Source organism: Megalobrama amblycephala, linkage group LG10, assembly GCF_018812025.1.
Source record: "Megalobrama amblycephala isolate DHTTF-2021 linkage group LG10, ASM1881202v1, whole genome shotgun sequence".
NCBI lineage: Eukaryota > Metazoa > Chordata > Actinopteri > Cypriniformes > Xenocyprididae > Megalobrama > Megalobrama amblycephala.
Window position 1 is genome coordinate 17059557 of NC_063053.1, and position 23501 is coordinate 17083057.

A 23501-nucleotide genomic window follows, 5' to 3' on the forward strand; every position below is an offset into this window, starting at 1 on the left:
AACAAATGTTTAAACTAAGATATTTTACAATTTTATACACAAAATGAGCTCATTTCAAATTTGATGCCTATTACAGGTCTCAAAATAGTTGGGACGGGGGCACGTTTACCATTGTGTAGCATCTCCTCTTCTTTTCAAAACAACGTGAAGGCATCTGGGCATCGAGGTTATGAGTTTCCTGAGTTTTGGTGTTGGTATTCAGTCCCATTCTTTCATGATATAGGTTTCTAGCTACTGTAGAGTTTGTGGTCGTCTTTGACATATTTTTCGTTTAATGATGCGCCAAATGTTCTCTATAGGTGAAAAGATCTGGACTGCAGGCAGGCCAGTTCAGCACCTGGACTCTTCTACGATGAAGCCATGCTGTTGTAATAGCTGTACTATGTGGTTTTGCATTGTCCTGATGAAATACACAAGGCCTTCCCTGAAATAGACGTCATCTGGAGGGGAGGATATGTTGCTCTAAAACCTTTATATGCCTTTCAGTGTTCATAGTACGTTCCAAAACATTCAAGCTCCCCATAACGTATGGGGGTGCATAAACCCCCATACCATCAGAGATGCTGGCTTTTGAACTGAACGCTGATAACAAGCTGGAAGGTCTCACTACTCTTTAGCCCGGAGGACATGGTGTCTGTGATTTCCAACAAGAATGTCAAATTTGGACTCGTCTGACCATAGAACACTTTTCCACTTTGAAACAGACCATTTTAAATGAGCCTTGGCCCACAGGACACAACGGCGCTTCTGGACCATGTTCACATATGGCTTCCTTTTTGCATGATAGAGCTTTAGTTGGCATCTGCAGATGGCATGGCGGATTGTGTTTACCAACAGTGATTTCTGGAAGTATTCCTGGGCCCATTTAGTAATGTCATTGACACGATCATGCCGATGAGTGATACAGTGTCGTCTGAGGGCCTGAAGACCACAGGCATCCAATAAAGTTCTTCGGCCTTGTCCCTTACGCACAGAGATTTCTCCAGTTTCACTGAATCTTTTGATGATGTTATGCACTGTAGATGATGAGATTTGCAAAACCTTTGCAATTTAACATTGAGGAACATTGTTTTTAAAGTATTCCACAATCTTTTTACGCACTCTTTCACAGATTGAAGAGCCTCTGCCCATCTTTACTTCTGAGAGACTCTGCCTCTCTAAGACATCCCTTTTATAGTTAATCATGTTACAGACCTGATATCAATTAACTTGTAGCAGGCATCAAATTTGAAATGAGCTCATTTAGTGGATAAAAGTGTAAAATTTCTCTGTTTAAACATTTGTTATGTTATCTATGTTCTATTGTGAATAAAATATTTGCTTATGTGATTAGAATGTCTTTTAGTTTTCATTTTATTCAAATTAAAAAAAAAAAAAAAAACGTCCCAACATTTCCGGAATTCGGGTTGAAATCAAATCTATATGATACACAACTTAAGCCTCTCTAATGTGATTTGTTAAATCGGATCAGTGGTCATTGTTTAAGATTTAGGAAATAAGATTGTGTCCAGTCACTGTAGTGTGATCCTCATGGTTTGTTTTCTCAGGTTCTATCTGCTTAAACAGCCTTTTAATCCTAAACCTCTCAACCCTTCAAGGTTCAGGTTTTCCTCATCTCTCTAATCTGCTGACAGGACGTATGAAGATGTTCGCTTGTTCGCTGCTAAATGCCTGTGAGCATGACCATCTATATTCTGTGGAGAGCTGTGTTGAGAGTCGTAACATCTCTCAGTTCTGTTATTATCATTCCCGGATAATTACAGAGACTTGTGCTTGCTGATTGCTTCTGTCAAGCAGTTAATCTGAAAATGAGGAGGTAATGAGAGTCTGGGCTAATATGCTGCATATCTCTATCTGTCTGTCCAGAGGGGGACACAGAAAAAAAAAATAGACAAATTACAGTTTGGGTACAGATAGCAGAAAACATTAAAGGATAGAGAAATGAGAAGATTCATTAACACACAAATACAGAAAATAATTCTTGAACACTCCCTGCATCATGCCGTTAGTTGGACGAATATATAGCCCCACTCAAATCTACCTTTTTTGAGTCAAAAGTGCCATATCCCAAGTCTCTTTGATACTGTGGTCCCTCAGGTCCTTCATTCAATGTAAAGTTGTGGTCACATTAGCCAAATTTTTGTGAAGGTTCATTGTCCAGTGTCAATAGTATTGCGATGTTTGAAGCCCAACTCACACAGATGTCATTTTCAAGACAAGCAGTGTTCCATTGGTCAACATGAAGAGTTTGCGTGACCAACTTGAACCCGTTGGAAATCTGCTGTGGGGAATTCCAAATTGTGCGATTTCCTATTGAAATAACAAGAATTCACCTGTAAAAATTGACCAAATATGTCTATACCTAAGGTTTTTTACTACCTTAGGGTCTTGGCAAACAGTTTTTTACTAACCCTTTAAGGGTCTTGGTAAACAGATGTGGCAAACAGACTTTACATAACTAGTAGGTTTGGTAAAGCTGAGGGACAGGAAAAGGTGTTGAAACAGGAAATCAGTGGCTGTCCCTGTGGAATTTCTGAAAATCCCACCTCCAAAACCATATTGAGTGTCTCTGTCCCATCCAAAAGCATCTCTCATACCTGTATAAAAAGATTATGACTTTACTCTCAATATGTGCTGCAGTGCTGCCAGTTGAATGAGTGCCAACATGATGAGTAATATTTGAGTCATTCTGAAGCAGTCTATACGAGTTCAGTATATGAAACTTATATACTGCTGTGGTTTAGCACCAATAAAAGTCTATTAAACTTCCTGAAGAATGCACCACCCTATTATTGTTTTCCTGATCTTGTAAATGAGCTTAGGGCTCAAACACATTTCCATTTGTGTGTGCTCTGTTTAGTCAACAACTTTCCATTTGTGTGACTTAGTCATATTTGTTAAAGGTGTGGTGAGAAGCGCTTTGCTACAAGCATTTTTTTTTTTTTTTTTTTTTTTTGCACCAGGATCATGTTTTGGATATATGAATTCTTCCTTTTTAAAAAACTCATTGAATTATAATCCTTAATAAGGGATTACAAGAAGAAAAAGGTTCTATATGATTAACATTGTAGTGACCAAATATATATGAAGAGACAATGCAGTTAACAAACATTTGAAGTTCTGTTAAAGATGTGGACGGTTGTCTTTGATGTTAGAATATAAGTGGCGCTCACACGTGTCACCATGGAAACGAGTCTCTGAGGAGCCATGACTGTGTCCCCTTGTACGAGTCCCTCTCCTTTCACACTCACTCTGTCTGTTATCGTAATGCCTTGTGACAATCAGCTTCTGACACACACACAAACACACACATACAGTCAAACCAAAAATTAGACACTAGATATAATTTTTTATATATATTTTTTACTTGTGGTGCAGGACACTATAGTTCATTTATGTAAGTGAGAATAACAAAATAAAGTAAACTGTGACATATTATACCCAAAAATTCTTCATACAGTGGACTACCAGTAAAATTGATAAATTTGGGACCAAAAATTATTCAGGCACTTTGACCTGACCATGTTTTGCTTAAGTGTTATCTGACATAATTAAGGGTATTTTTTTTTGCTGACACAGTTTAAAGGGATAGTTCACCCAAAAATGAAAATTTGATGTTTATCTGCTTACCCCCAGCGCATCCAAGATGTAGGTGACTTTGTTTCTTCAGTAGAACACAAATGATGATTTTTAACTCCAACCGTTGCCGTCTGTCAGTCAAATAATGCTAGTGGATGGGAACTTCTACTATAAGAGTAAATAAAACTTGCATAGACAAATCCAAATTAAACCCTGCGGATCGTGACGACACATTGATGTCCTAAGACACGAAACGATCGGTTTGTGTGATAAACCGAACAGTATTTATATCATTTTTTAACTCTAATACACCACTATGTCCAACCGCGTGCAGCACTCGTTAGTAAGGTCTGATCGCGCTCTGACAGCGGAAGTGATGTCTCGCTCTCATTGAAGTATATGCGCGAGACATCACTGCCGCTGTCAGAGCGCGATCAGACCAAACGAATCGAGTGATGAATGCAGTTGGACATAGTGGTGTATTTGTCTGTGCTTGTTTATTTGACTCTTATAGATGGTGTTACCGTTTCAATGCATTATTTGACTGACAGACCACAACGGTTGGAGTTAAAAATCATCATTTGTGTTCTACTGAAGAAACAAAGTCACCTACACCTTGGATGCGCTGGGGGTAAGCAGATAAACATCAAATTTTCATTTTTGGGTGAACTATCCCTTTAACTCTGATATTTTGTCATATTTTATTATGTTTTTTTTTTAAACTATAGTGAATAAACTGTATTAATGAATGAAATGTTCAAGGTGTCTGAATAAATTTTGGTTTGACTGTACATGCACATGTGCATACCTATGTATACAGTATATCTTATATTATATGATTTGCAAAGCATTTTTATTCTAGAGAATATTAGATTTGACAAATATTTGTGGTGCAAGAGGGGTCCCTGATCATTTTTAATAAAATTTTGTAATTTCATGAATTATTTTAAATCTGCAATAGAGCTGTGGCATCATTAAATACCAGCCAAAACAACTTTCATTTGCCTCATTCTGCAAGAAATCCCTCCGGCAGAGTTCGCTTTAAGCCATAAGCAGAATGCAAGCACAGAATTGCTGCATTTCTCCAGCTCAGCATTTCATAACTATTTATTTGTCTTTGAACAGCGCTGCATTTTCCAGTCTTCATTTTCCATCAGCTCATTCTAGGTTTTAGGGGGTGAGAGCCACATCCACTGTGAAACATTATTGTATTGATTGGTATAAATATGAAGATGCAGTTTTAATGAAAATGTGTTTGTTTGTTTGTGTGTGTGCGTGTGTGTATCAGAGAGAGAGGGAAAGAGAGCGAGGCAGAAGAGTATTTATAGGACCTCTGGTTCCTCTCGGTCTGATGTTTGTGTTGATGGATTGGGTGTTTTTTGGTCAGGTAGGCATTCGGGCCGCTCTCAGCAGGAGCCCAATGAGTGCTGCATTGCAGTGAAAAGCAAAGAGCAGACATTAGGACTCAGTGTTTGTGTGTGTGTGAGAGTGTGTCGTGCTCCCTTGACAATAATACATCTTAATCAGAGCACACAGTGCTGCTCTTTGCCCCTTACCTTCTGGCTGATATACTTCCCTACTTACCATAGCAGAGTAGGGCACGCATATTTCTTTTTATAGTATTTACCATATTTAAACACGCACAGTGACATACAGTTAAAGAAAGAAGACTAATAATCAAAAATAGTGATAATAACAGATTTGAATAATGCGTATTTGCAAACATCCCGTATTTTCTCATGAAGAGAATAATTGAAAAACTAATACACTTACCAGGTGTTACCTGATTCTTGATGTTAAAGGGACAGTTCACCCAGTCATGTACCTTTTATCATCTTTAACTCATCCTTTGTCCTGTCCTTTTGTCCATACAATGATAGTCAATGGGGACAAATGTAGTTTTGTACCCCATTGACTTCCATTATACACCATTTTATTTATTTTATTATTTTTTTAAGAAATTCATTTATTCAGCAAGGATGCTTTAAATTGACCAAAAGTGTCATTAAAGACTTGTACATTTTCACAAAAGATTTCTATTTAAAATAAACGTTTCTATTAAAGAATCCTCAGAAAAAGTATCACAGTTTCCACAAAAATATTAAACAGAATGATTTCTGAAGGATCATGTGGCACTAAAGACTGGAGTAATGGAAATTCAGCTTTGCTGTTACATGAATAAACTATATATAAAAATATATTAACATAGAGAACAGTTATTTTACATTTTAGTAAAATTTCACAATATTACAGTTTTATTACAGCATTTTCAATCAAATAAATGCAGCTTTAATGAGTATAAGAGTCTTCTTTCAAAAACATTCTTCAAAATATCTTCTTTTCTGTTCCATAGATGAAAGAAAGTCATGCAGGTTTAGAAAGACATGAGGTTGAGTAAACTATCCCTTTAAGCAACAAGTTATATTGAAACCATGTTAACATCGGGAATCTTATTTCTAGTGTCCAGACAAACAGTTGAACAAAACAATCAAAATAAGAGCCAAATCAAAAGTGTTTTACATAAAGAAGACTTTTATTGTCTTTTACATACATCTCTTAGTATAATATTTATAGATTCAATAATACCAGTACGTCAAAAATAATAATTATAGTTATTATATAAAAAACTAAGCCTTAAACTACTCTTTACTTTTTAAAAACATAAACGTTTTATATATTAATATTTCTTCTGTTTCATAATCTGTCAACAAAAATAAAAAAGTCACAGGTTAATGAGCTTATCAAGTAGCTTTTGTTGTTTTTAATACTGACGGTATACAGGAGGATGGATGGTTTGCGACGTGTGTTACGTTCAGTGAGAAAACAAATAGAAACTATGAAGTCATCTCACATGAAACGCAACAATACAGGGAACGTGTGTGTGTGTGTGTGTGTGTGTGTGTGTGTGTGTGTGCGTGTGTGTGTGTGTGTGTATGTGTGCGTGCGTGTGTGTGTGTGTGGTTTGAGGTTCAGTGAAATACCTGGTAAGAAGAGAGGCATGATGGTTTATATAGTCCAGTGGGATGACAAGTCTCTGATTTTCGCCTTGCAGTTATGGTCCAAAAACAGAGAATGCATTTTCAACTGAAACCAAGCAATTCAGGGCTCTAACAGAGAACTTGGGCCGCCCTTCCTTTTGAATCAACAGACAGACAGAGAAAAGAAATCCCATTTTATTGGTGAACCATAAAATGGGTTTGGCAAAAGCATTGACGGTCAGGATATGTGAATGGGCTGCTTGATTTCGGCAGCAGTGAGGGCAGAAACACCAGACGCGAGAGGACTCGACACAATGGAAGCCTAAAGCGTCTGGCTACACAAGTCTCGGGTGCAGCAGCAGCTTTCTATGTGCTTCTTTCACATCACACAACACTGCATCTACGGAAAGATCAGTAATGGGATACTGAGAGTCAAGAGGGGCTCCCGCTTTGACTTCTGACTTTAGCGACTATAGATAGTTGTGTTTAACTACCATACTTTACACATGGCCATAGTCAACATAATAAACAAACGGTCATCACACAGGTCTTAATGAAAGCCAGGCAGTGATGTCATTATCGGCTAAAACTTGAAACTTACGAGCCACTGACATTCAGTATTGCTCTTTACCTTAACACAGCTTAAGAAATGCCCTTGTTCTTAAAGGCATTGCCTGTGTGTGCAAAATTGGTTGCACTTTATTTTACAGTATGTGCACTTTTAATGAACTTACAGTGTACTTACCTACAAAAGTACTGAGTCGTGTAAGGTAACTACATGGCTAAGTTAAGATTTAGGGATAGGTTTAGGATTAGTACCTAGTTATGGTCATTACTACAATAAGTAAATAGTAGGTTCATACGAAACAGGACTATAAAATAAAGTGCTACTGCAAAAATTTTGCACACTGCAAAATATCATTTTAATCACTATTTTTATCTAATTGTTCTTTAGTAAAAATATCTAAACATCCTTAAATGAGGAGAATATATTGAATTAATTAATTAATTTATTTAAAATAATTGCTAATATCAGGTGGTATAATATCTGGTGCAATTTAGGCTAATTTTGTGTATAATTTTAATATTTTGTATTATTTAATATTTTTATATTGTATATTTTATGATGTTTTAAGCATAAATCTAACATTTAGTAAGGTTTATGTTTAAACTAAATTCTGAAAGGAGTAAGAAAAATTAAAGTAATTTAAAAAAAAGTAAGTAAAAATAGGTATATAATCTAATGCAGATTTGCTTCTGGAGTAAATTTAAAGGATGTTTAGATTCTTTACTGGAAAACAATACAAAATAATGATTAAGATTTTTTTTCAATGAGGATTGATTGTGTGTCCTGTGGTGACTGTAAACAATTTGGGTCATAGCCTCTCGGTCCCATTTCAAACTTTTTTGTTTCGTCTGCTTTCGTTCAAAGGAGGTAGGTCTATTTTGTTGGCAAAAGAGAGATGATTATATCTCCCATTTGAGAAATCCTTTTGGCAATCGTGTTATTTCCAGCTGTTTTGTAATTCCTCCTCCAGACCTCGGTTGTGCAGGGCTGCAAGTTGTATTGGGAGACCAGCAGGAACCAGCGTGGTGAGGGAGGGGGACGAAAGACACTGGCTGCTCCAAAAAAGCTATTGTTCTTCAATCACACTTTTTCGTCCTCGCCTTCCATTTCTGTCAGTGCAAGTTAAATGAAAGCAACAAGGATCCTCTTTCATGGCCCGGTTCCCACCGCTGGATCCAGATCCAGTCGAGGCAATGGTCAGGAAGCATCAAAACTATGGGGTGAAAGGAGCAGTTGATTAGGATGGAATAGGTGTTCACATATTTGTATTGAACCTGAAGATTCAAGCATTCAAAACAGGGCAACATGTAATGTTTTAGTATGCATTCATGTTTTTTTTATCATTTTTTATGTTTGTATGTTTTTTTATGTGTGTGTGCACTCAGCAAAGCAAAATGCTTTCCCTAAGGTTGAATTATTCTGCCATTAAATCAACTGCATCATTAAATATCAACTTCTCTGCTCGTTTCTGTTAGATGGAGCATCTGAGAATGATCAAGGGTCAGTTACTCCAAAGACCTTCCAGAACACAGCCAGTAAAACTGCCTCATACTAACATAAAACCACACGAAAGTAATATACACTACCATTCAAACGTTTTTAATGTTTGTTTTTTTTAATAAGTCTCTCGTGCTCACTAAGGCTGCATTTATTTGATAAAAAAAAATACAGTAAAAACAGTAAAATTGTGAGATATTATTACAATTTAAAATAACGGTTTTAAAAACGAAGTATTACATTTTCCTTTGATGGCAAAGCTTATCAGTGTCACATGATCCTTCAGAAATCATTCTGATATGCTGAATTGGTGCTCAAGAAACATTTCTTTACCAGTGTTTAGCTGCTGCTCAAAATTCTTTGTGGAAACTGTAATACTTTTTTTTCAAGATTCTTTGATTAATAGAAATAAAATACAACGTTCTGTCATGAAACTCTAGATGGTGCAGGCTAATAGGTCCTTTAACTCAACCTGCTCGTAATCACATTGTTACAGGACACTGCACCTCAGCAGTGCAGTGTGCTTCAGAAACCCTTCACCTTCCCCAGCTCCACCTGTATAGATCTGCTACGGGTAATTCATGTACGCTATATTGTACAGCAGAAGCATGTCTTACTCGCTCACAGCAGCATGTTGTGTATGTATTGGCAGTAGCAAGTCCTGTACTTGCTCTGCAGCAGCAGCGTAGCAGATCTATTCTGCCAAGACCAAACATATTAACATTGTCATACCCATTACCATGCCAAACACTCTGAGAGTTGTCATGACAGAACACCATTTATCTGAAATAGGAATCTTTTGTCATATTGTGCATGTCTTTACTGTCACTTTTGACCAATTTAATGCATCCTTGCTATATATAAAAGTATAAATTTGTCAATTTGAGGACATAATTTGACCTTAAATATATGAACAGTAGTGATACTACACAAACCTAAGTGTAAACACACACAAATATAACCATGTGAATCTTCAGCATGTGCCATGCTAATCCTCTTTTGAACATTAGTAACACGCATACTGTACAGTACAAATGTGAGCCTTACCTGTCCCAAAGCTTGACACTTCTACAGGTGCTGCTGCAACAGCCAGCCGATATCAGAGCTGCAGAGGAAAAGAATACATTTTAGATGGTTAATTTAATATTGATTTTTAAAATGTGCTATTAGCAAGATAACAGCTCTTTTAATAACAATATACGAGTATAACATTTTCCAGGCTACACTGAGTTCCTCAGAAAAACAGTGGGCTGACTCAATGACTCAGAGATAATGGTAATTATTCACTTGTTTATAGACCAGCTAATTAACCCAAAAGTACTGTTTTACACTGCCTTTTTGGTGTAAATGTCATGAGACAACCTATAATTTTCAGTTATATCTTTGTTCTGTTTGGTTAAATGGGCAGCACCAGGAGATTTATTGTAAAAGGGAAAATACAATGCTTCAATGTGGCAAGTGAGGTTAGCAGCACTGATGTTCTTAACGTTAATGAATCAGACCAAAACTGAGTCAAACTGGAATGTTTTAAAGCTTTGTTTTAGACAAAATGTGTGGAAAGTTTGGTAACACTTTATTTTACAGTGTGCTTATTACAGGTTAGATGTATTTACATTAGTAATAACAGTAAATTATGCATAATTACATGGAAATAACCAAACACTAAACCAAACCAAACCAAACCCTATAACCGTATAGTAAGTACATGTTGTTAATTATTGTTACTCAGTATTTAAATGTATAATTTACGGAAGAGGATTAGGGCCAAGCAATAATAAAAAAATAAAACCATCTCGAGATTAAAGTTGTTAAATTTCGAGAAAAAGCTCGTTAAATTTCGGAAAAAAAGTCGAGATAAAATGTTGAGAATAAACTCGTTAAATTACGAGAAAAAAACTTGTTAAATTTCGAGAAAATTAATTTAACGACTTTTTTCTCAAAATTTAACGAGTTTTTTTCTCGTAATTTAGCGAGTTTATTCTCAACATTTTATCTCGACTTTTTTCCGAAATGTAACGAGTTTTTTTCTCGTAATTTAACGAGTTTATTCTCAACATTTTATCTCGACTTTTTTCCCGAAATTTAACGAGTTTTTTTCTCGTAATTTAGCGAGTTTATTTTATTCTCAACATTTTATCTCAACTTTTTTCTCGAAATTTAACGAGTTTTTTTCTCGTAATTTAACGAGTTTATTCTCAACATTTTATCTAGATTTTTTTCTCAAAATTTAACAAGTTTTTTCTCGAAATTTAACAACTTTAATCTCGAGATGGTTTTATTTTTTTATTATTGCTTGGCCCTAATCCTCTTCCGTAAAATTACATTGCAACAAGGACACCTTAAAATAAAATGTATCCGAAAGTTCATACTGCAGATTTGCATCGTTTCATTTTTGTATGATCCTGTTTTCATGCATTTTGAGAAATGTGTGTGAGCACTGTTTCTTTCAGAGAAAGAAATCTTTCTCTATCCAGTGTCTTTATACACACAGACACACACACACACACACACACACACACACACACACACACACATACTATATATTCTGTTACGTGCAGTGTAATTTTAGTGTTATTTATATACTATTATAATATTTATTAATATTTTGATGCTTTTCATAGTATTCATATTTTAATTTATTTCAGCTTTAACAAAAACCCTTTTAGCTTTAGTTAACAATAACAACACTGGTTGCGTGTCATTTAAATGAACACTTAATTTTGTTTCCCTTCTTTAAAAAGGAACTGAATGTTTTAACTATAAAACAATGAGGTAACTCATGAATTACTATCATTATTGACACTGAATTATTGAATGCTTTGTTGGCCATAGTTGACCGAGGCTGTTTATTTGTTGCCTAAGATATTGATTTAGTATTGATGCTGAGGCTAGTATCTTACCAAAGCCAAAGTTTGGTATCGATCCACTCTTAGCTTGAAGTCACTTTGGATAAAAGCATTAGCAGGATGCATAAATATAAACATATAGCCAGATTAATATATGTGGTTGTGGAAGTGTTTGATAGCATTTTTCAGAAATAAATAAGGACGTAAAATGATTGGCTTGATAGCATGCATGTTTTTTTTTTTTCTTGTTAACATCACTGCTACTATTTACTGTACAAGCAGACATGCACATGAAAAAGAGAGGATAAAAAGATAGGGGGAGAGAAGAGAAATGGCGTGAGAGAGAAAAGCCTGCTCTAATCCGTGTTACGTACAGTGTGATTGCACCAGCAGGAGGTGTGACCCTGAGTGTCTGCTGATGAAAAGTACCTTCTGTCTAAGTCAAGTGTCACTTCTGCAGCAATTCTGTAGTGAAAGGACTCTCTCTGTCCCTCATGTGCTCATTCACACACACACACACTTAAAGATTTAAGGTACCTTGTGAACTCCATATTCACGTACAGACTTCACAATTATTTATCTATCTGTCTGTTGTTATCTGTCATCCATCCATCCATCCATCCATCCCAAAAGATTGTGGGTAGATTTGTAGTAGTTTTTAAGGTTATGAAAAGAAATGTCAGTAATGTTACTGGTTTTCCCTGCTGAATTTGTCCTTAAATACATGTCCTTGAGCGTTTTTTGCCTTTTGAAACTAACCAAATGCTATAATATCACATTGAACACCGAATAAAAGGGTTACATGACCGCTAAAGGGGTATTTAAAATGAAAGCAGAGTTTCATATTCGTTTTAATGTTCTTTTGAAAAATAACATGTTTCTCCAGGCCAGTTATGTATACCCACTTTAAAACTGTGTATTTCATATTGCTTTGCTGGTTAGCCATAACCATAAACATCAAATCATTTCCAAGCCTGCAATGAGAATCAATAAGCATAATCAAATCAAGGAGCTGCCATTGCCTCAAAAATACAGTTTCAGTTCAATGAAATGTTATAGACTTAGTGTGAAAAATATGGAAGAAAACAGTTATTTTTAGTGTGATCAGTTTCTGGAACATTGACTATAAAAAGTATGTATTTGGGAACAAACTGCAGAAAGATGTTGTTATGTGCCCAAACTATGCCTAAGCCGAGTACTGCTGGTCAAAAACTCCCATTTGATGAAAATACCTGATCTATTTAAAGCCTAATAGTTTGCGGAGCTCCATCAGTGTGAAGTAATAACATTATAATGGTGTGGAAGGGAGCAGAACAGCGGCACAGGAGATGAATGAAGGTGCTTAAACCTCTGACCCGCTTCTGTACATGTTGCATTTGTCAATACCTATAAAAAAAAAAAAAACACCCCTTAGTTCAAACTGTGTCTGCCCTCTGCAGCTTCAAATGACTGCAATAAATTGTGCACTCACACACACATAAACCCACCCTACCCTGAGAGAGACACACAAATACTGGTAATAAGTAGAGATGTTTTATAGTGTTATTTGTGAATGTAAAACATTATGTCTATAATAAGCATGGTGGCTTGAAGCTGTGAAAGGTCTCAAGAAAAGAAAAAGTCCATAAAACACATAAGCACACACTTCAGTTCAATGTGTTTGGAGTAAAAACTTTTCCTCAGGCAGCAATGAGTTTGTTTTATTGACAGAACTGCCTTTTTTTAGCTTGTTTGTGACCTTGTTCTTCAATTAAGACATTAAGATGTTAACATAAACTAAAATTTGTGCTTGCATATAAATTATATTTGCATTTCCTGAAGGAAATACTAGTGCTTTTCAGACAGCAAAAAAATATTATTTTAGGTTAGCGTTATCTTATGTTGGCTTTGGATCTGCATAAATTAAATGAGACATCAGAAACTAAATTTAAACTAAATCATTATGATGTGTTGTTTTCTGTCAGCTAAATGAGAAGCAGCACGTCTGACGCAAATCACAAAATCAGGATGATTCAGAATTCAGTAAGCAAATATACATGCAAAAAACAATACTAATGGCAATTAAGCATGCAAATTACAATGATAACACTGTCACAAGGCAGACTTTCTCAAGAGGTAATTTTAGTTATATAGTAAAGTATAAAGTTAAGATAAATAGAACAGAACAGAAAGTGAGTTTTCAACCTTTGTCAGGCCGAGGACCCTATTTGTGGATAGAAGGTCAAGGAAATATTTTACTGAACTTATGGCTTCCTAACTTTAGCTTTGATTTACATTAAAGGGTTCGTTCACCCAAAAATGAAAATTCTCTCATTAATTATTCACCCTCATGACGTTCCACACCTGTAAGAGGTCTTCTTCGAAACAAAAATTAAGATTTTTTGATAAAATCCGATGGCTTTCAAATGCCCAGAAAAGTACTAAAGATATATTTAAAACGGTTCATGTGACTACAGTGGTTCAAGCTTAAAGCATTAGTCCACTTTTAAATAAACTTTTCCTGATAATTTACTCACCCCCATGGCATCCAAGATGTCCATGTCTTTCTTTCTTCAGTCGAAAAGAAATTAAAGTTTTTGATGAAAACATTCCAGGATTTTTCTCCATATAGTAGACTTCAATGGGCACCAAACAGTTGAAGGTCAAAATTAGTTTCATTGCAGCTTCAAAGCATTCTACGCAATCCCAGACGAAAAATAAGGGTCTTATCACTCATTTTCTAAAAAATTTTTTTTTTTAAATTTTATACATTTTAACCAGAAATGCTCATCTTGAACTAGCTCTCTTCTTCTTCTTCTCTATTTGAATTCCAGCAGTGTAGACACTGCTAAGTGTATTACTGCCCTCCACAGGTCAAAGTTTGAACTAATTTTTATATTCAATATGCTAGTTCAGTAGTATATAACAATTAGTTCAAACTTTGACCTGTGGGGGGCAGTAATACACTTAGCAGTGTCTACACTGCTGGAATTCAAATAGAGAAGAAGAGAGCTAGTTCAAGATGAGCATTTCTGGTTAAAATGTATAAAATTTTATTTATTTATTTTTAGAAAATGAGTGATTGTTTCTCTAGATAAGACCCTTATTTCTCATCTGGGATCGTATAGAACAATTTGAAGCTGCAGTGAAACTAATTTTGACCTTCAACTGTTTGGTGCCCATTGAAGTCCACTATATGGAAAAAAATCCTGGAATGTTTTCATCAAAAACTTTAATTTCTTTTCGACTGAAGAAAGAAAGACATGGACATCTTGGATGACATGGGGGTGAGTAAATGATCAGGAAAAGTTTATTTAAAAGTGGACTAATCCTTTAATGTTATGAAACGACGAGAATACTTATTGTGCGGCAAAAAAACTAAATAACGACTTTATTCAACGATATCTAGTGAAGGGCGATTTCAAAATACTGCTTCATGAAGCTTCAAAGCTTTATGAATCTTTTGTTTCGAATCAGTGGTTCAGAGCACTGCCAAAGTCACGTGAACCATTTAAATTTCGTAACTCTTATGAGGTAACGAAGCCTCGTTTACTGAAATCACGTGACTTTAGCAGTTTGAGATTGTTTGATACATGCCCCGAACCACTGATTCGAAACAAAAGATTCGTAAAGCTTCTAAGCTTCATGAAGCAGTGTTTTGAAATCGCCCTTCACTAGATATTGTTGAATAAAGTCGTTATTTTTAATTTGGCGCACAAAAAGTATTCTCGTCGCTTCATACCATTAAGCTTGAACCACTGTAGTCACATGAACTGTTTTAAATATATCTTTAGTACCTTTCTTGGCGTTTGAATTTCTAAATTAACTTGCCGTCTATGCAAGCCTCACTGAGCCATCTGATTTTATTTGTGTTCCGAAGATGAACAAAGGTCTTACGGGTGTGGAACGACATGAGGGTGAGTCATTAACTCCCCGAGGTCCGAAAACGCGTCGGCGCGTTTTGCAGGATTTTTTTCACATTGCAGCAAAACAGACTTAAAATACTCCATCATTTCTTGTCATAGAGACATAAGTAATATATCAATTGAAACTATAGAATGTCTTCTTTTATTTGTGTACACTCAGAGTAAAAACACAATGTTGTGCTTTTTGTGAAATAAAGAAAACTAACATGATGCGTGATCTCTCCTCTCCCTCTGAACGAAGTCCAATCTGATAGTTCTCAGAAAATGAACTGTAACTTATGAATACTAATGACAAAAAAAATGACACTTATGTCTAAAGAAACGTTGAGATGTCAGGTTTTAAATCGTGCAAGTCAAATCGAAAACAAACATTCTGTGTTTATGTAATCTGTATGAAAAGAGAGCCATGTCAGAAGTCTGTGATTCAGCTCATTACCCGCTAATGCGGCCACGCCCACGGAGCCAGCGCTATTCAGACGCAAATTCAGAGGCAATACAATGCATTCATCGTCTCAATCATGTATTTATTGTCTTGAAAAGAGTTTATTTGGATGTTAAAGCCATGGTTAGCGATCTCTAGAAGACATGCCGTTAGTTCCTAGTTCCTTTTCTTCTTTATATGAATTTGTGGCCTAAAGGTGTACAGAGCGCCCTCTGGCTGCAAGTATGAATTGAAAACACAGTATCCAGCACTCATAGTGATGACAATAAATATTAATTCTCAGTATAGAAAAATGACATAAATATATAAGAATCCATCAATATTTCTCCAAATGTGCATGCTTTTAGGCTAAAAGCCTATATGAAATGCCATAGAGGTAACATAATTGTTCAGACACTTTGCATCACAGAAATACATTATATTTTAAAGAATATAATAGAATACCATTATTTTAAATTGTAATAATATTTCGCAGTATTGCTGTTTATGATGAGCTGAGACATTATTACAGAGGGTTTTTTTTCACAGCCTACCTGACTGAAAGGCCTCATTAATATGCAAGTCATTTCAGGTAATTATTATGTGATTCTTTTGTCTTCTCAGGTGTAAATGGCCCATTATTCATGGTGATTCACGCCTCCACGCATACTGTGTTTCTTGACAAAAAGTGTCTTACAAAAACTAAATCAATATATTGTTTTATATGAAGGAGTAGGCAGCATAATTTTTACATAATTCTGAAGCAAAAACTCTAGTCTACAACCTCCAATACCCAGAAGTCTTGTGAACACAGATTTAATATACTTTTTTGGCCTTATTTCAGTGACTTAATTTTTTTGTTTTTTCAATAACCATGCATAAACATTATTCCTTCAAAAATACAAACATGTACATACATGTTCCTCACATATTATTGTAGCCTAGTTTGTGCTGAATACAGTGTAATGACACTTTTGTCATTTATATGTTTATGAACAACTGAAAAAAGCACAAATGTCAGGGCATGTCAAAACTTCTCCAAGCCCCAAATCAGCCTCAGACTCCAGAGGGTTAATGACAGAATTTTCATTTTTGGGTGAACTAACCCTTTAATTGTATCTTTTTATTGCATTTTTTTTTTTTTTTTTTTCAAAAGTTTGAGATTAAATACATGGCAGACCCCCTTTGAACAAGTTTGTATTTGGTTAAGTGATCTGTGCTGAATTAGTTGCAGAAAATTGTAGCAAAGATAAAGGAGAATGCACAGGAATAAGAGGAATTTCAATACAATGGCTCCTTGCAAGCGCAGTAATGAGCAGTGCAGTGTTGTTCTGGGAATGTATTGGAAATGTCTGAGCAGCACTGCGGTAGAATCTTCATTAACATGGGAGGAGCAGGTGTGCTTCAGCAGGAGATGCAGACAGGACACTGATAGTACTCACGTTTATCTGCCTGTATACGTGCCCTGTTACACTTGTGTGCATCTACTGTATGTACAGTATTTGCATGTTAAATTCAGGCTGATTCTCTATTTCTTTCTTTCCTCTTTTGTTTTTCTCCTCATCTCTGCTGTAATCAGTCAGCACAAGGCTTCCCTGCTGCCCTTCACAAGGTCAGATGCTGGGCCTCTCATTAAGCAATCCCATCAGCCATCTCTCTAACTCTCTTATCATCTGCACTAGTTCACAATGCTGTCTGGCCTTTCAGTTTAAAATGAGAACAGAATGAATATTCCTGTGAGAAGCAGTGTAGCAAACACAAATCAATATCTCCTAGTCTCTTAGAAAGAAGTATGGGACATATAGTTTTGCTCCTATTTTAGGCGACATGTATATATTTTTTCACATTTGTTGACAGCTGGAGGCTTCAAGTTTAATATTTGATTGTCTAGTGGCATACCATATAGTTTTATTATCGCTCCAGAGTCATAATGTTTGGACTCAAGGCTTATGCTTTCTGCTGCCAAAGAAAAGCCTAAACCTTTCAGATCAGTGGATGGAGGCAGAGCGGAGAGTGTCAGAAAGGATAAAGTAGCCTTGTTAGACAATAAGCATACAAGAACAATATGTTTCGCATCAGTCCACTGGACCTTTGGCCTGTTTGTTAGTGGTTGAATGGAGAGATGATAAAATGGAAGCTAAAAGAGAAGCGACTGTCTTTGATGTCCTCAGAGCAGACACGCTATTCTGTTGTTCAAACAACTCACACACACACACACACACACACACACACAGAGAACGCTGCAGTCATAATTCATTACCAAACATGAAAGCTACTTTTTTGGTAGAGACCATACAGCAATTCCAAGGAGACAGTTCGGACAATATGACTACATCTGAATTTATCAACACACACACTCAGTACTCTGCATATTACGTGCAGTATCATTATCAAGCAGAGAAACTGTAATCCAAAAACTAGCCCAAGGTGACTTTCAGGATACATTTATCAATATAGTGAGGCCCGTCACTTGAATTCAAGGGGCCCAGAGCTAAATTTCATGGATGAAGGGCGACGAAACTGATAAAACCCTCATGATTCAGTTATTCCTAGTATTTTTACATGTTTGAAGTGGAGATTCAGATTATTGACGCATCAATACGTGCATTACAAAGCTTGTTACTCCAGCTATATCTGTGTATTAAGCTCCAGCATTGTTGGTGAATGTTTGTAATCTGCATTTAAGTGATCTGATGTTTCTTTTTCAAGATGTTTGATATGGCAATAATTTAATGTGAGTTGCAGAGAATATTATTCTTTTATGGCTGCCAGTTAACAGATTAAAGTGTTACAGTATTCCATTTGTATTCTAATTGTTATGACGTTTCTATAGACCATTTTGGTACAGTTTGAGCTTCTAAAAAGTGTCCTCAGTTTAAAAACATTTGCAAAACCATAGTAGGTAATACTTTGTGAACAAGGGTCATTTTTATATCAGATGCAATGGAAACAGGAGTTCAGAATCAGGTTTGAGGAGCGCATAAATATTAATGTGTTAAACGCTCTTAAACAAAACATAATAGGAGTGGATTGACTTCAAAGCGAAAAGCTAATGAGAGGAGGAGGAATAGCCTGTTGGCCTACTTAACAGGATGTTCTGGGAGAAAAACCTGATCTCTATCTTAAACGCACTGTGCTCCCCGCTGCCCTTACGAGGAATGAATGACAATGAGCAACAACTTCCCACCTCTGCCGGGATCGTCCGGTCATCCTGTACTCCCCACTGGACAAGATCAACACTTAATGAGCTTCTTTGCAAATAAATCTGAAATCTGGACCTTGCTGACCTCACCGATTTCCTACAGGCAAAAGAGGACTATTTTTATAAGCGCATCTGCGTGACTTTTTTTTAATATTGTGATGCCCTCCGCACAGCGTTTGTGCCATCATGGAGTATGAAACAATGGGAAGCCATCAAGGAAATCAGGTCAGTTAAGAGATTAAATCACAATTTGGAAAAAAACAAAAAAAAAAAAAAAAACGGAGAGCTCAAATAGTTTACGCAATGTACTTTCCATAATATTCACTATTCAGAGTGAAGACAGCACCACAAAGGAACACATTCTCCTAATAAAAAAAACGTCTTCCCTGAGGAGAAGCCTTTTTTTCTCATAGGTGTTCAAAACCCCTTTTAAGGCCTAAAGTTGCCCTATAAATGGCAAATAGTTTAAATGGTGAAATACAACACATTTTCTGAAATATACACGCTCACACACTGGTGGAGGGTGGGCTGCTCTACTGACCCAGCTTCTAGAAGCAATTTCCCTGAAGCACCAGCGTTCATCACAAAACACAGCAGCGATTCTGATTTTCCATAAATACTGTGTATGTCCCCAATAGAGCTTAAGCACATACTGTACTTTAAAAAATGACACTTCAGGTAACCAAAAACCTGAGACTTTTGTCCCTCAAGACCATCTGCAGTCTAAAAACACACAAAATGACATCTTTCTCCATACATTTTGAAGTGCTTCATTTTCACAATGGCTTTTATGGTTATTTTGAGGGAGTCTGAAATCAAATGGAAGCCATTTTAAAATAATTTGTCAGGGCTTTTCTGGGGAGAAAGTTGAAAGTGTATTAGCTAATTTGATCTGTTGAGCAAAGACGGATAAATTGGTAAAATTGATTGTTCTCCAAACATTCTGTCATTATTTACTCATCAGTCAAAATGTTCACTCAGGCCATTTTGTGAACTGCATCAAGCAATTCACTGAAAAAGTCAGACTTAAAAAATGATTCAAAAGACAAGTCATATGGACCATTTTATATATATTTATGGTGTTTTCATGTTTTGAATGCTCAATATTCATTTCAGTTTCATGAAATATTTGTATTCCATAAAAAAACAAAGTGGGTCTGAAACAACATGAGAGTGAGTAAATTATGACAGAATTTTCATTTGTCTTTGTAAAACATTTTTCTTGTGTGTATGGATTATGCCGAGAATTAGAAAGGAAGGGAGATGAGTGGGAAGAACTTGTGTTGTCACCATGGGTGTCTATTGTAACTTAAAGATCTCAAGGTTGTGTGATTGACGTGTGCCGCTGGATGGAGCAGTACGGATGACATCATGTCCTCCCTGTGATGACTCTCTGAGAAGCTTCTACATACAATCCTGTCAACCCTATAAATAACCACAAACAGGCTGAGTCTCTTGCCTCAGGAAATTAACCATTTTCCAACTCATGTAATTTTGCATGTGAAATGAGCAGGATGTCCAAATTCTTAGTAGTCATGATACAGTAAGAAAACAATACCTGGATGACCTACTACATGCACAGAGTGTTGAAATATGGTTTGCTGGACTCCCAGCCTGGTCAGGCTTGTCTGTTAACTGATTTTAGAGGGGTTTTGCACATGTTTCAGCATGGCTAGGCTGAAAGACCATCAAGAGTAAGACCAGGAAACCAGCTTGATTTAGGAAGGTTTTTTCAGCACGGACAGGGAGTGAAGAGCCATCAGATTTGAAAAGTTGAATTCATTGTGGTTAAATTGTGCTTCCATTGCACTTCATTAATATTCCTGTGGTTATTAGTTTATCACAGGTCAAAGGACAATACCAATATGGTGATCATTTTAGTATGTATGGGGATGTATTTACACTACACACCTGTAATAAGAACATAATTCATCAACAGTCAAGAAGTAAGTTCAGTTTGTTGCCTACTGTCTCTTAACCATCAATAAACCTAATAAGTGATTGATTTGAAAAGCTCCAGTAGCAACATTGACATTAGCGTGTTGCTAAGATAATGACGCAATACTCAAAAAAGCATATTATAAAACGGTTTGTTCCTGTCCTTGATTCTGATTGTTCAATAGCTGTGTTTTATTCACGATAACCAACGGTTCTGTGTATCACTACACAACACCCTTAGCAACCACTCTTTGCAACGCAAACTCTATGTTCTCAATTAATATTGTTCATTGAAGCTTACTGTATTATGTAGAGGAGTACTGTGAGAAAGAGATTGAGTGAGCAAGTTTATTACCTGCATTTAGATTTAGTATTATCTTTCAGGTCAGTCCTATGTTCATAATAAAAAATCTGTTTTAATGTCCGATGTATTATCTTGTCCTTTTAACAGTTAGGAGTTTTCCCATGACTGACAGTGTTAGTCAAAGCATATATCAGTTGGGTCTTGTTCTGTGTTCACAACAATTCAGTCTTTTCAATGTAAAAGTCTTTGCTACTGACTGACACACTCATAAAGACACTCTTTGCCACCATCTAATGGCATAATAATGTAACTTTGGTTGCTGTTCACAGTCAGAGACTATTTTTTTCTGGCGGAAGGAAGACTTTAGGGAAAGTTTACTTCATGAAAGCTGCATTGATACATATTTTGGCTTTAATATTTGTATTATGTGGTAACTGTTTTATAAAAGCAATAAGGTAATCGGGGCTAGTGCTGTATCATGAATAAGTCACGGTTGAAGGGGTTGCAGGCACTCCGCTTCACATCGTGCCTAACAAAGCCCTTCAGCTGTGACTTATTCACAATACAGCACAGCCTCTCATACCTTATTGCTTACATAATACATAGCAATATTGGGTAAAATAATCTATTCTCAATTACACTAAACTATTTGAATCCACATTTCTCAGTACTGAATGAAATATGTTTATTTCTGTTCAATTTCTCTTGACTCGTCAGCCATATTGAATGTAGTCTTTTTTCCCCACTGAGCTTGTCGCAGTGCATTCTGGGATTCCACTTAGTCACCTCGCAAGGTTTTGAAATAGAGTCCAAATAACCCTTCAATCCTTCTAACACGGCTGTTTTGTATGTATATCTCCATCCATCCATCTCTTCCTCTGGTTCTGAAGATTGTAATTCCCTGATATGATGAAATATTTATGAGCATAAATTGAAAAAGGGGTCATTTAGTGTGGCTGTATTTTCCAAACTCCGTCAGCACATTATGAATTTCAAAATGAATGTCAGGTCATGCATTCAGATGATTTATAAAGTGTGCAATAGCACACTGTTTATGCTGAAGGGAGTCCATAAATACCCACAGTTAGCTGCCTGCACACTGCCCTCCTCCCACAGAGAGCACTGCATGGTTTGAGGTTCCTCCCTGAGTATTACCTCTCATCTGCATATAAATTTCATTAATTTTAATGGCCTTACCAATTACCTGGCTCTGTTGCCCAATTTCATTTTGTCCAAAGGCTCTTTTTATTGCCTGTGTGTGGATGGAGAAATGGTAAGCAAGGGTCTGTGCCTCTGAGCTATGTGTTTCTGTGAAAGTCAGTCTCTTCCAGCTTCCATTGCTTCTGCTATTTACATGTGTGTGTACTTGTGTAAATAGCTGTCCACTCAAAAAAGTAGTTGAATCACAGTGATTGATTTCATCTGAGTGGGTTTTCTAAAGATTGGAAACAAAGTGTGGCCTTGCCAAACTGCAGTGTGCTAGGAGGAGAAGGAAAAAAAAAGAATACAGTATTATAAATTTTTTGCACAAATAAAGTAGGATGGTTGCGTAATATGACTCACAAGCTAAAATGAATTGCTCCCTTGCATTACATTGAGTACAGAGACCTTAAAGGGATAGTTCACCCAAAAATAAAAACTTACCCCGAGCGCATCCAAGATGTAGGTGACTTTGTTTCTTCAGTAGAACACAAATGATGATTTTTAACTACAACCGTCTGTCAGTCTTATAATGCTAGTTACATAGCATAGTATAGATCGCGCTCTGACAACGACAGTAATGTCTCGCGCATATACTTCAATGAGTGCTAGACATCACTTCCGCTGTCAGAGCGCGATCAGACCTCACTAAGCGAATGCTGAACGCAGTTGGACATAGTGGTGTATTAGAGGTAAAAAATGATAGAAATACTGTTCGGTTCCTCACACAAACCGATTGTTTCGTGTCTCAGGACATCAATGTGTCGTCACGAGCGGCAGGGTTTAATTTGGATTTGTCTATGCAAGTTTTATTTACTCTTATAGTAGAAGTTCCCATCCACTAGCATTATTTGACTGACAGACGGTTGTAGTTAAAAATCATCATTTGTGTTCTACTGAAGAAACAAAGTCACCTACATCTTGGATGCCCTGGGGGTAAGCAGATAAACATCACATTTTCATTTTTGGGTGAACTATCCCTTTAAATAAGGCTGAAAGACCTTTACACTGAAACCACATATTAAACTCATTGCTGCAAAATTGTCATAATTTACTCACAAAC

At 36.3% G+C, this 23501-nt stretch overlaps 2 protein-coding genes across 5 annotated transcripts in view; one reads left to right on the forward strand and one right to left on the reverse strand.

The window, feature by feature from the left end:
- Positions 1-23501, forward strand: part of slc24a3 (solute carrier family 24 member 3) — a 239234-nt gene that overhangs the window by 89554 nt on the left and 126179 nt on the right. The gene's annotated exons all lie outside the window — the stretch shown is intronic.
- The window catches only part of ccdc85a (coiled-coil domain containing 85A), a 29505-nt gene continuing 12740 nt past the window's right edge, over positions 6737-23501 (reverse strand). For all 3 annotated transcript variants that reach the window (XR_007186783.1, XM_048204957.1, XM_048204956.1), the window contains exons 3-4: positions 9670-9727; positions 6737-8338 (exon numbers count right to left, since the gene is read on the reverse strand). Coding sequence is in view for 2 of the 3 variants with exons in the window: in XM_048204957.1 (XP_048060914.1) it covers positions 8323-8338; positions 9670-9727 (74 nt within the window). In the remaining variant the exon portion in view is untranslated. The remainder of the gene's footprint in view (positions 8339-9669; positions 9728-23501) is intronic.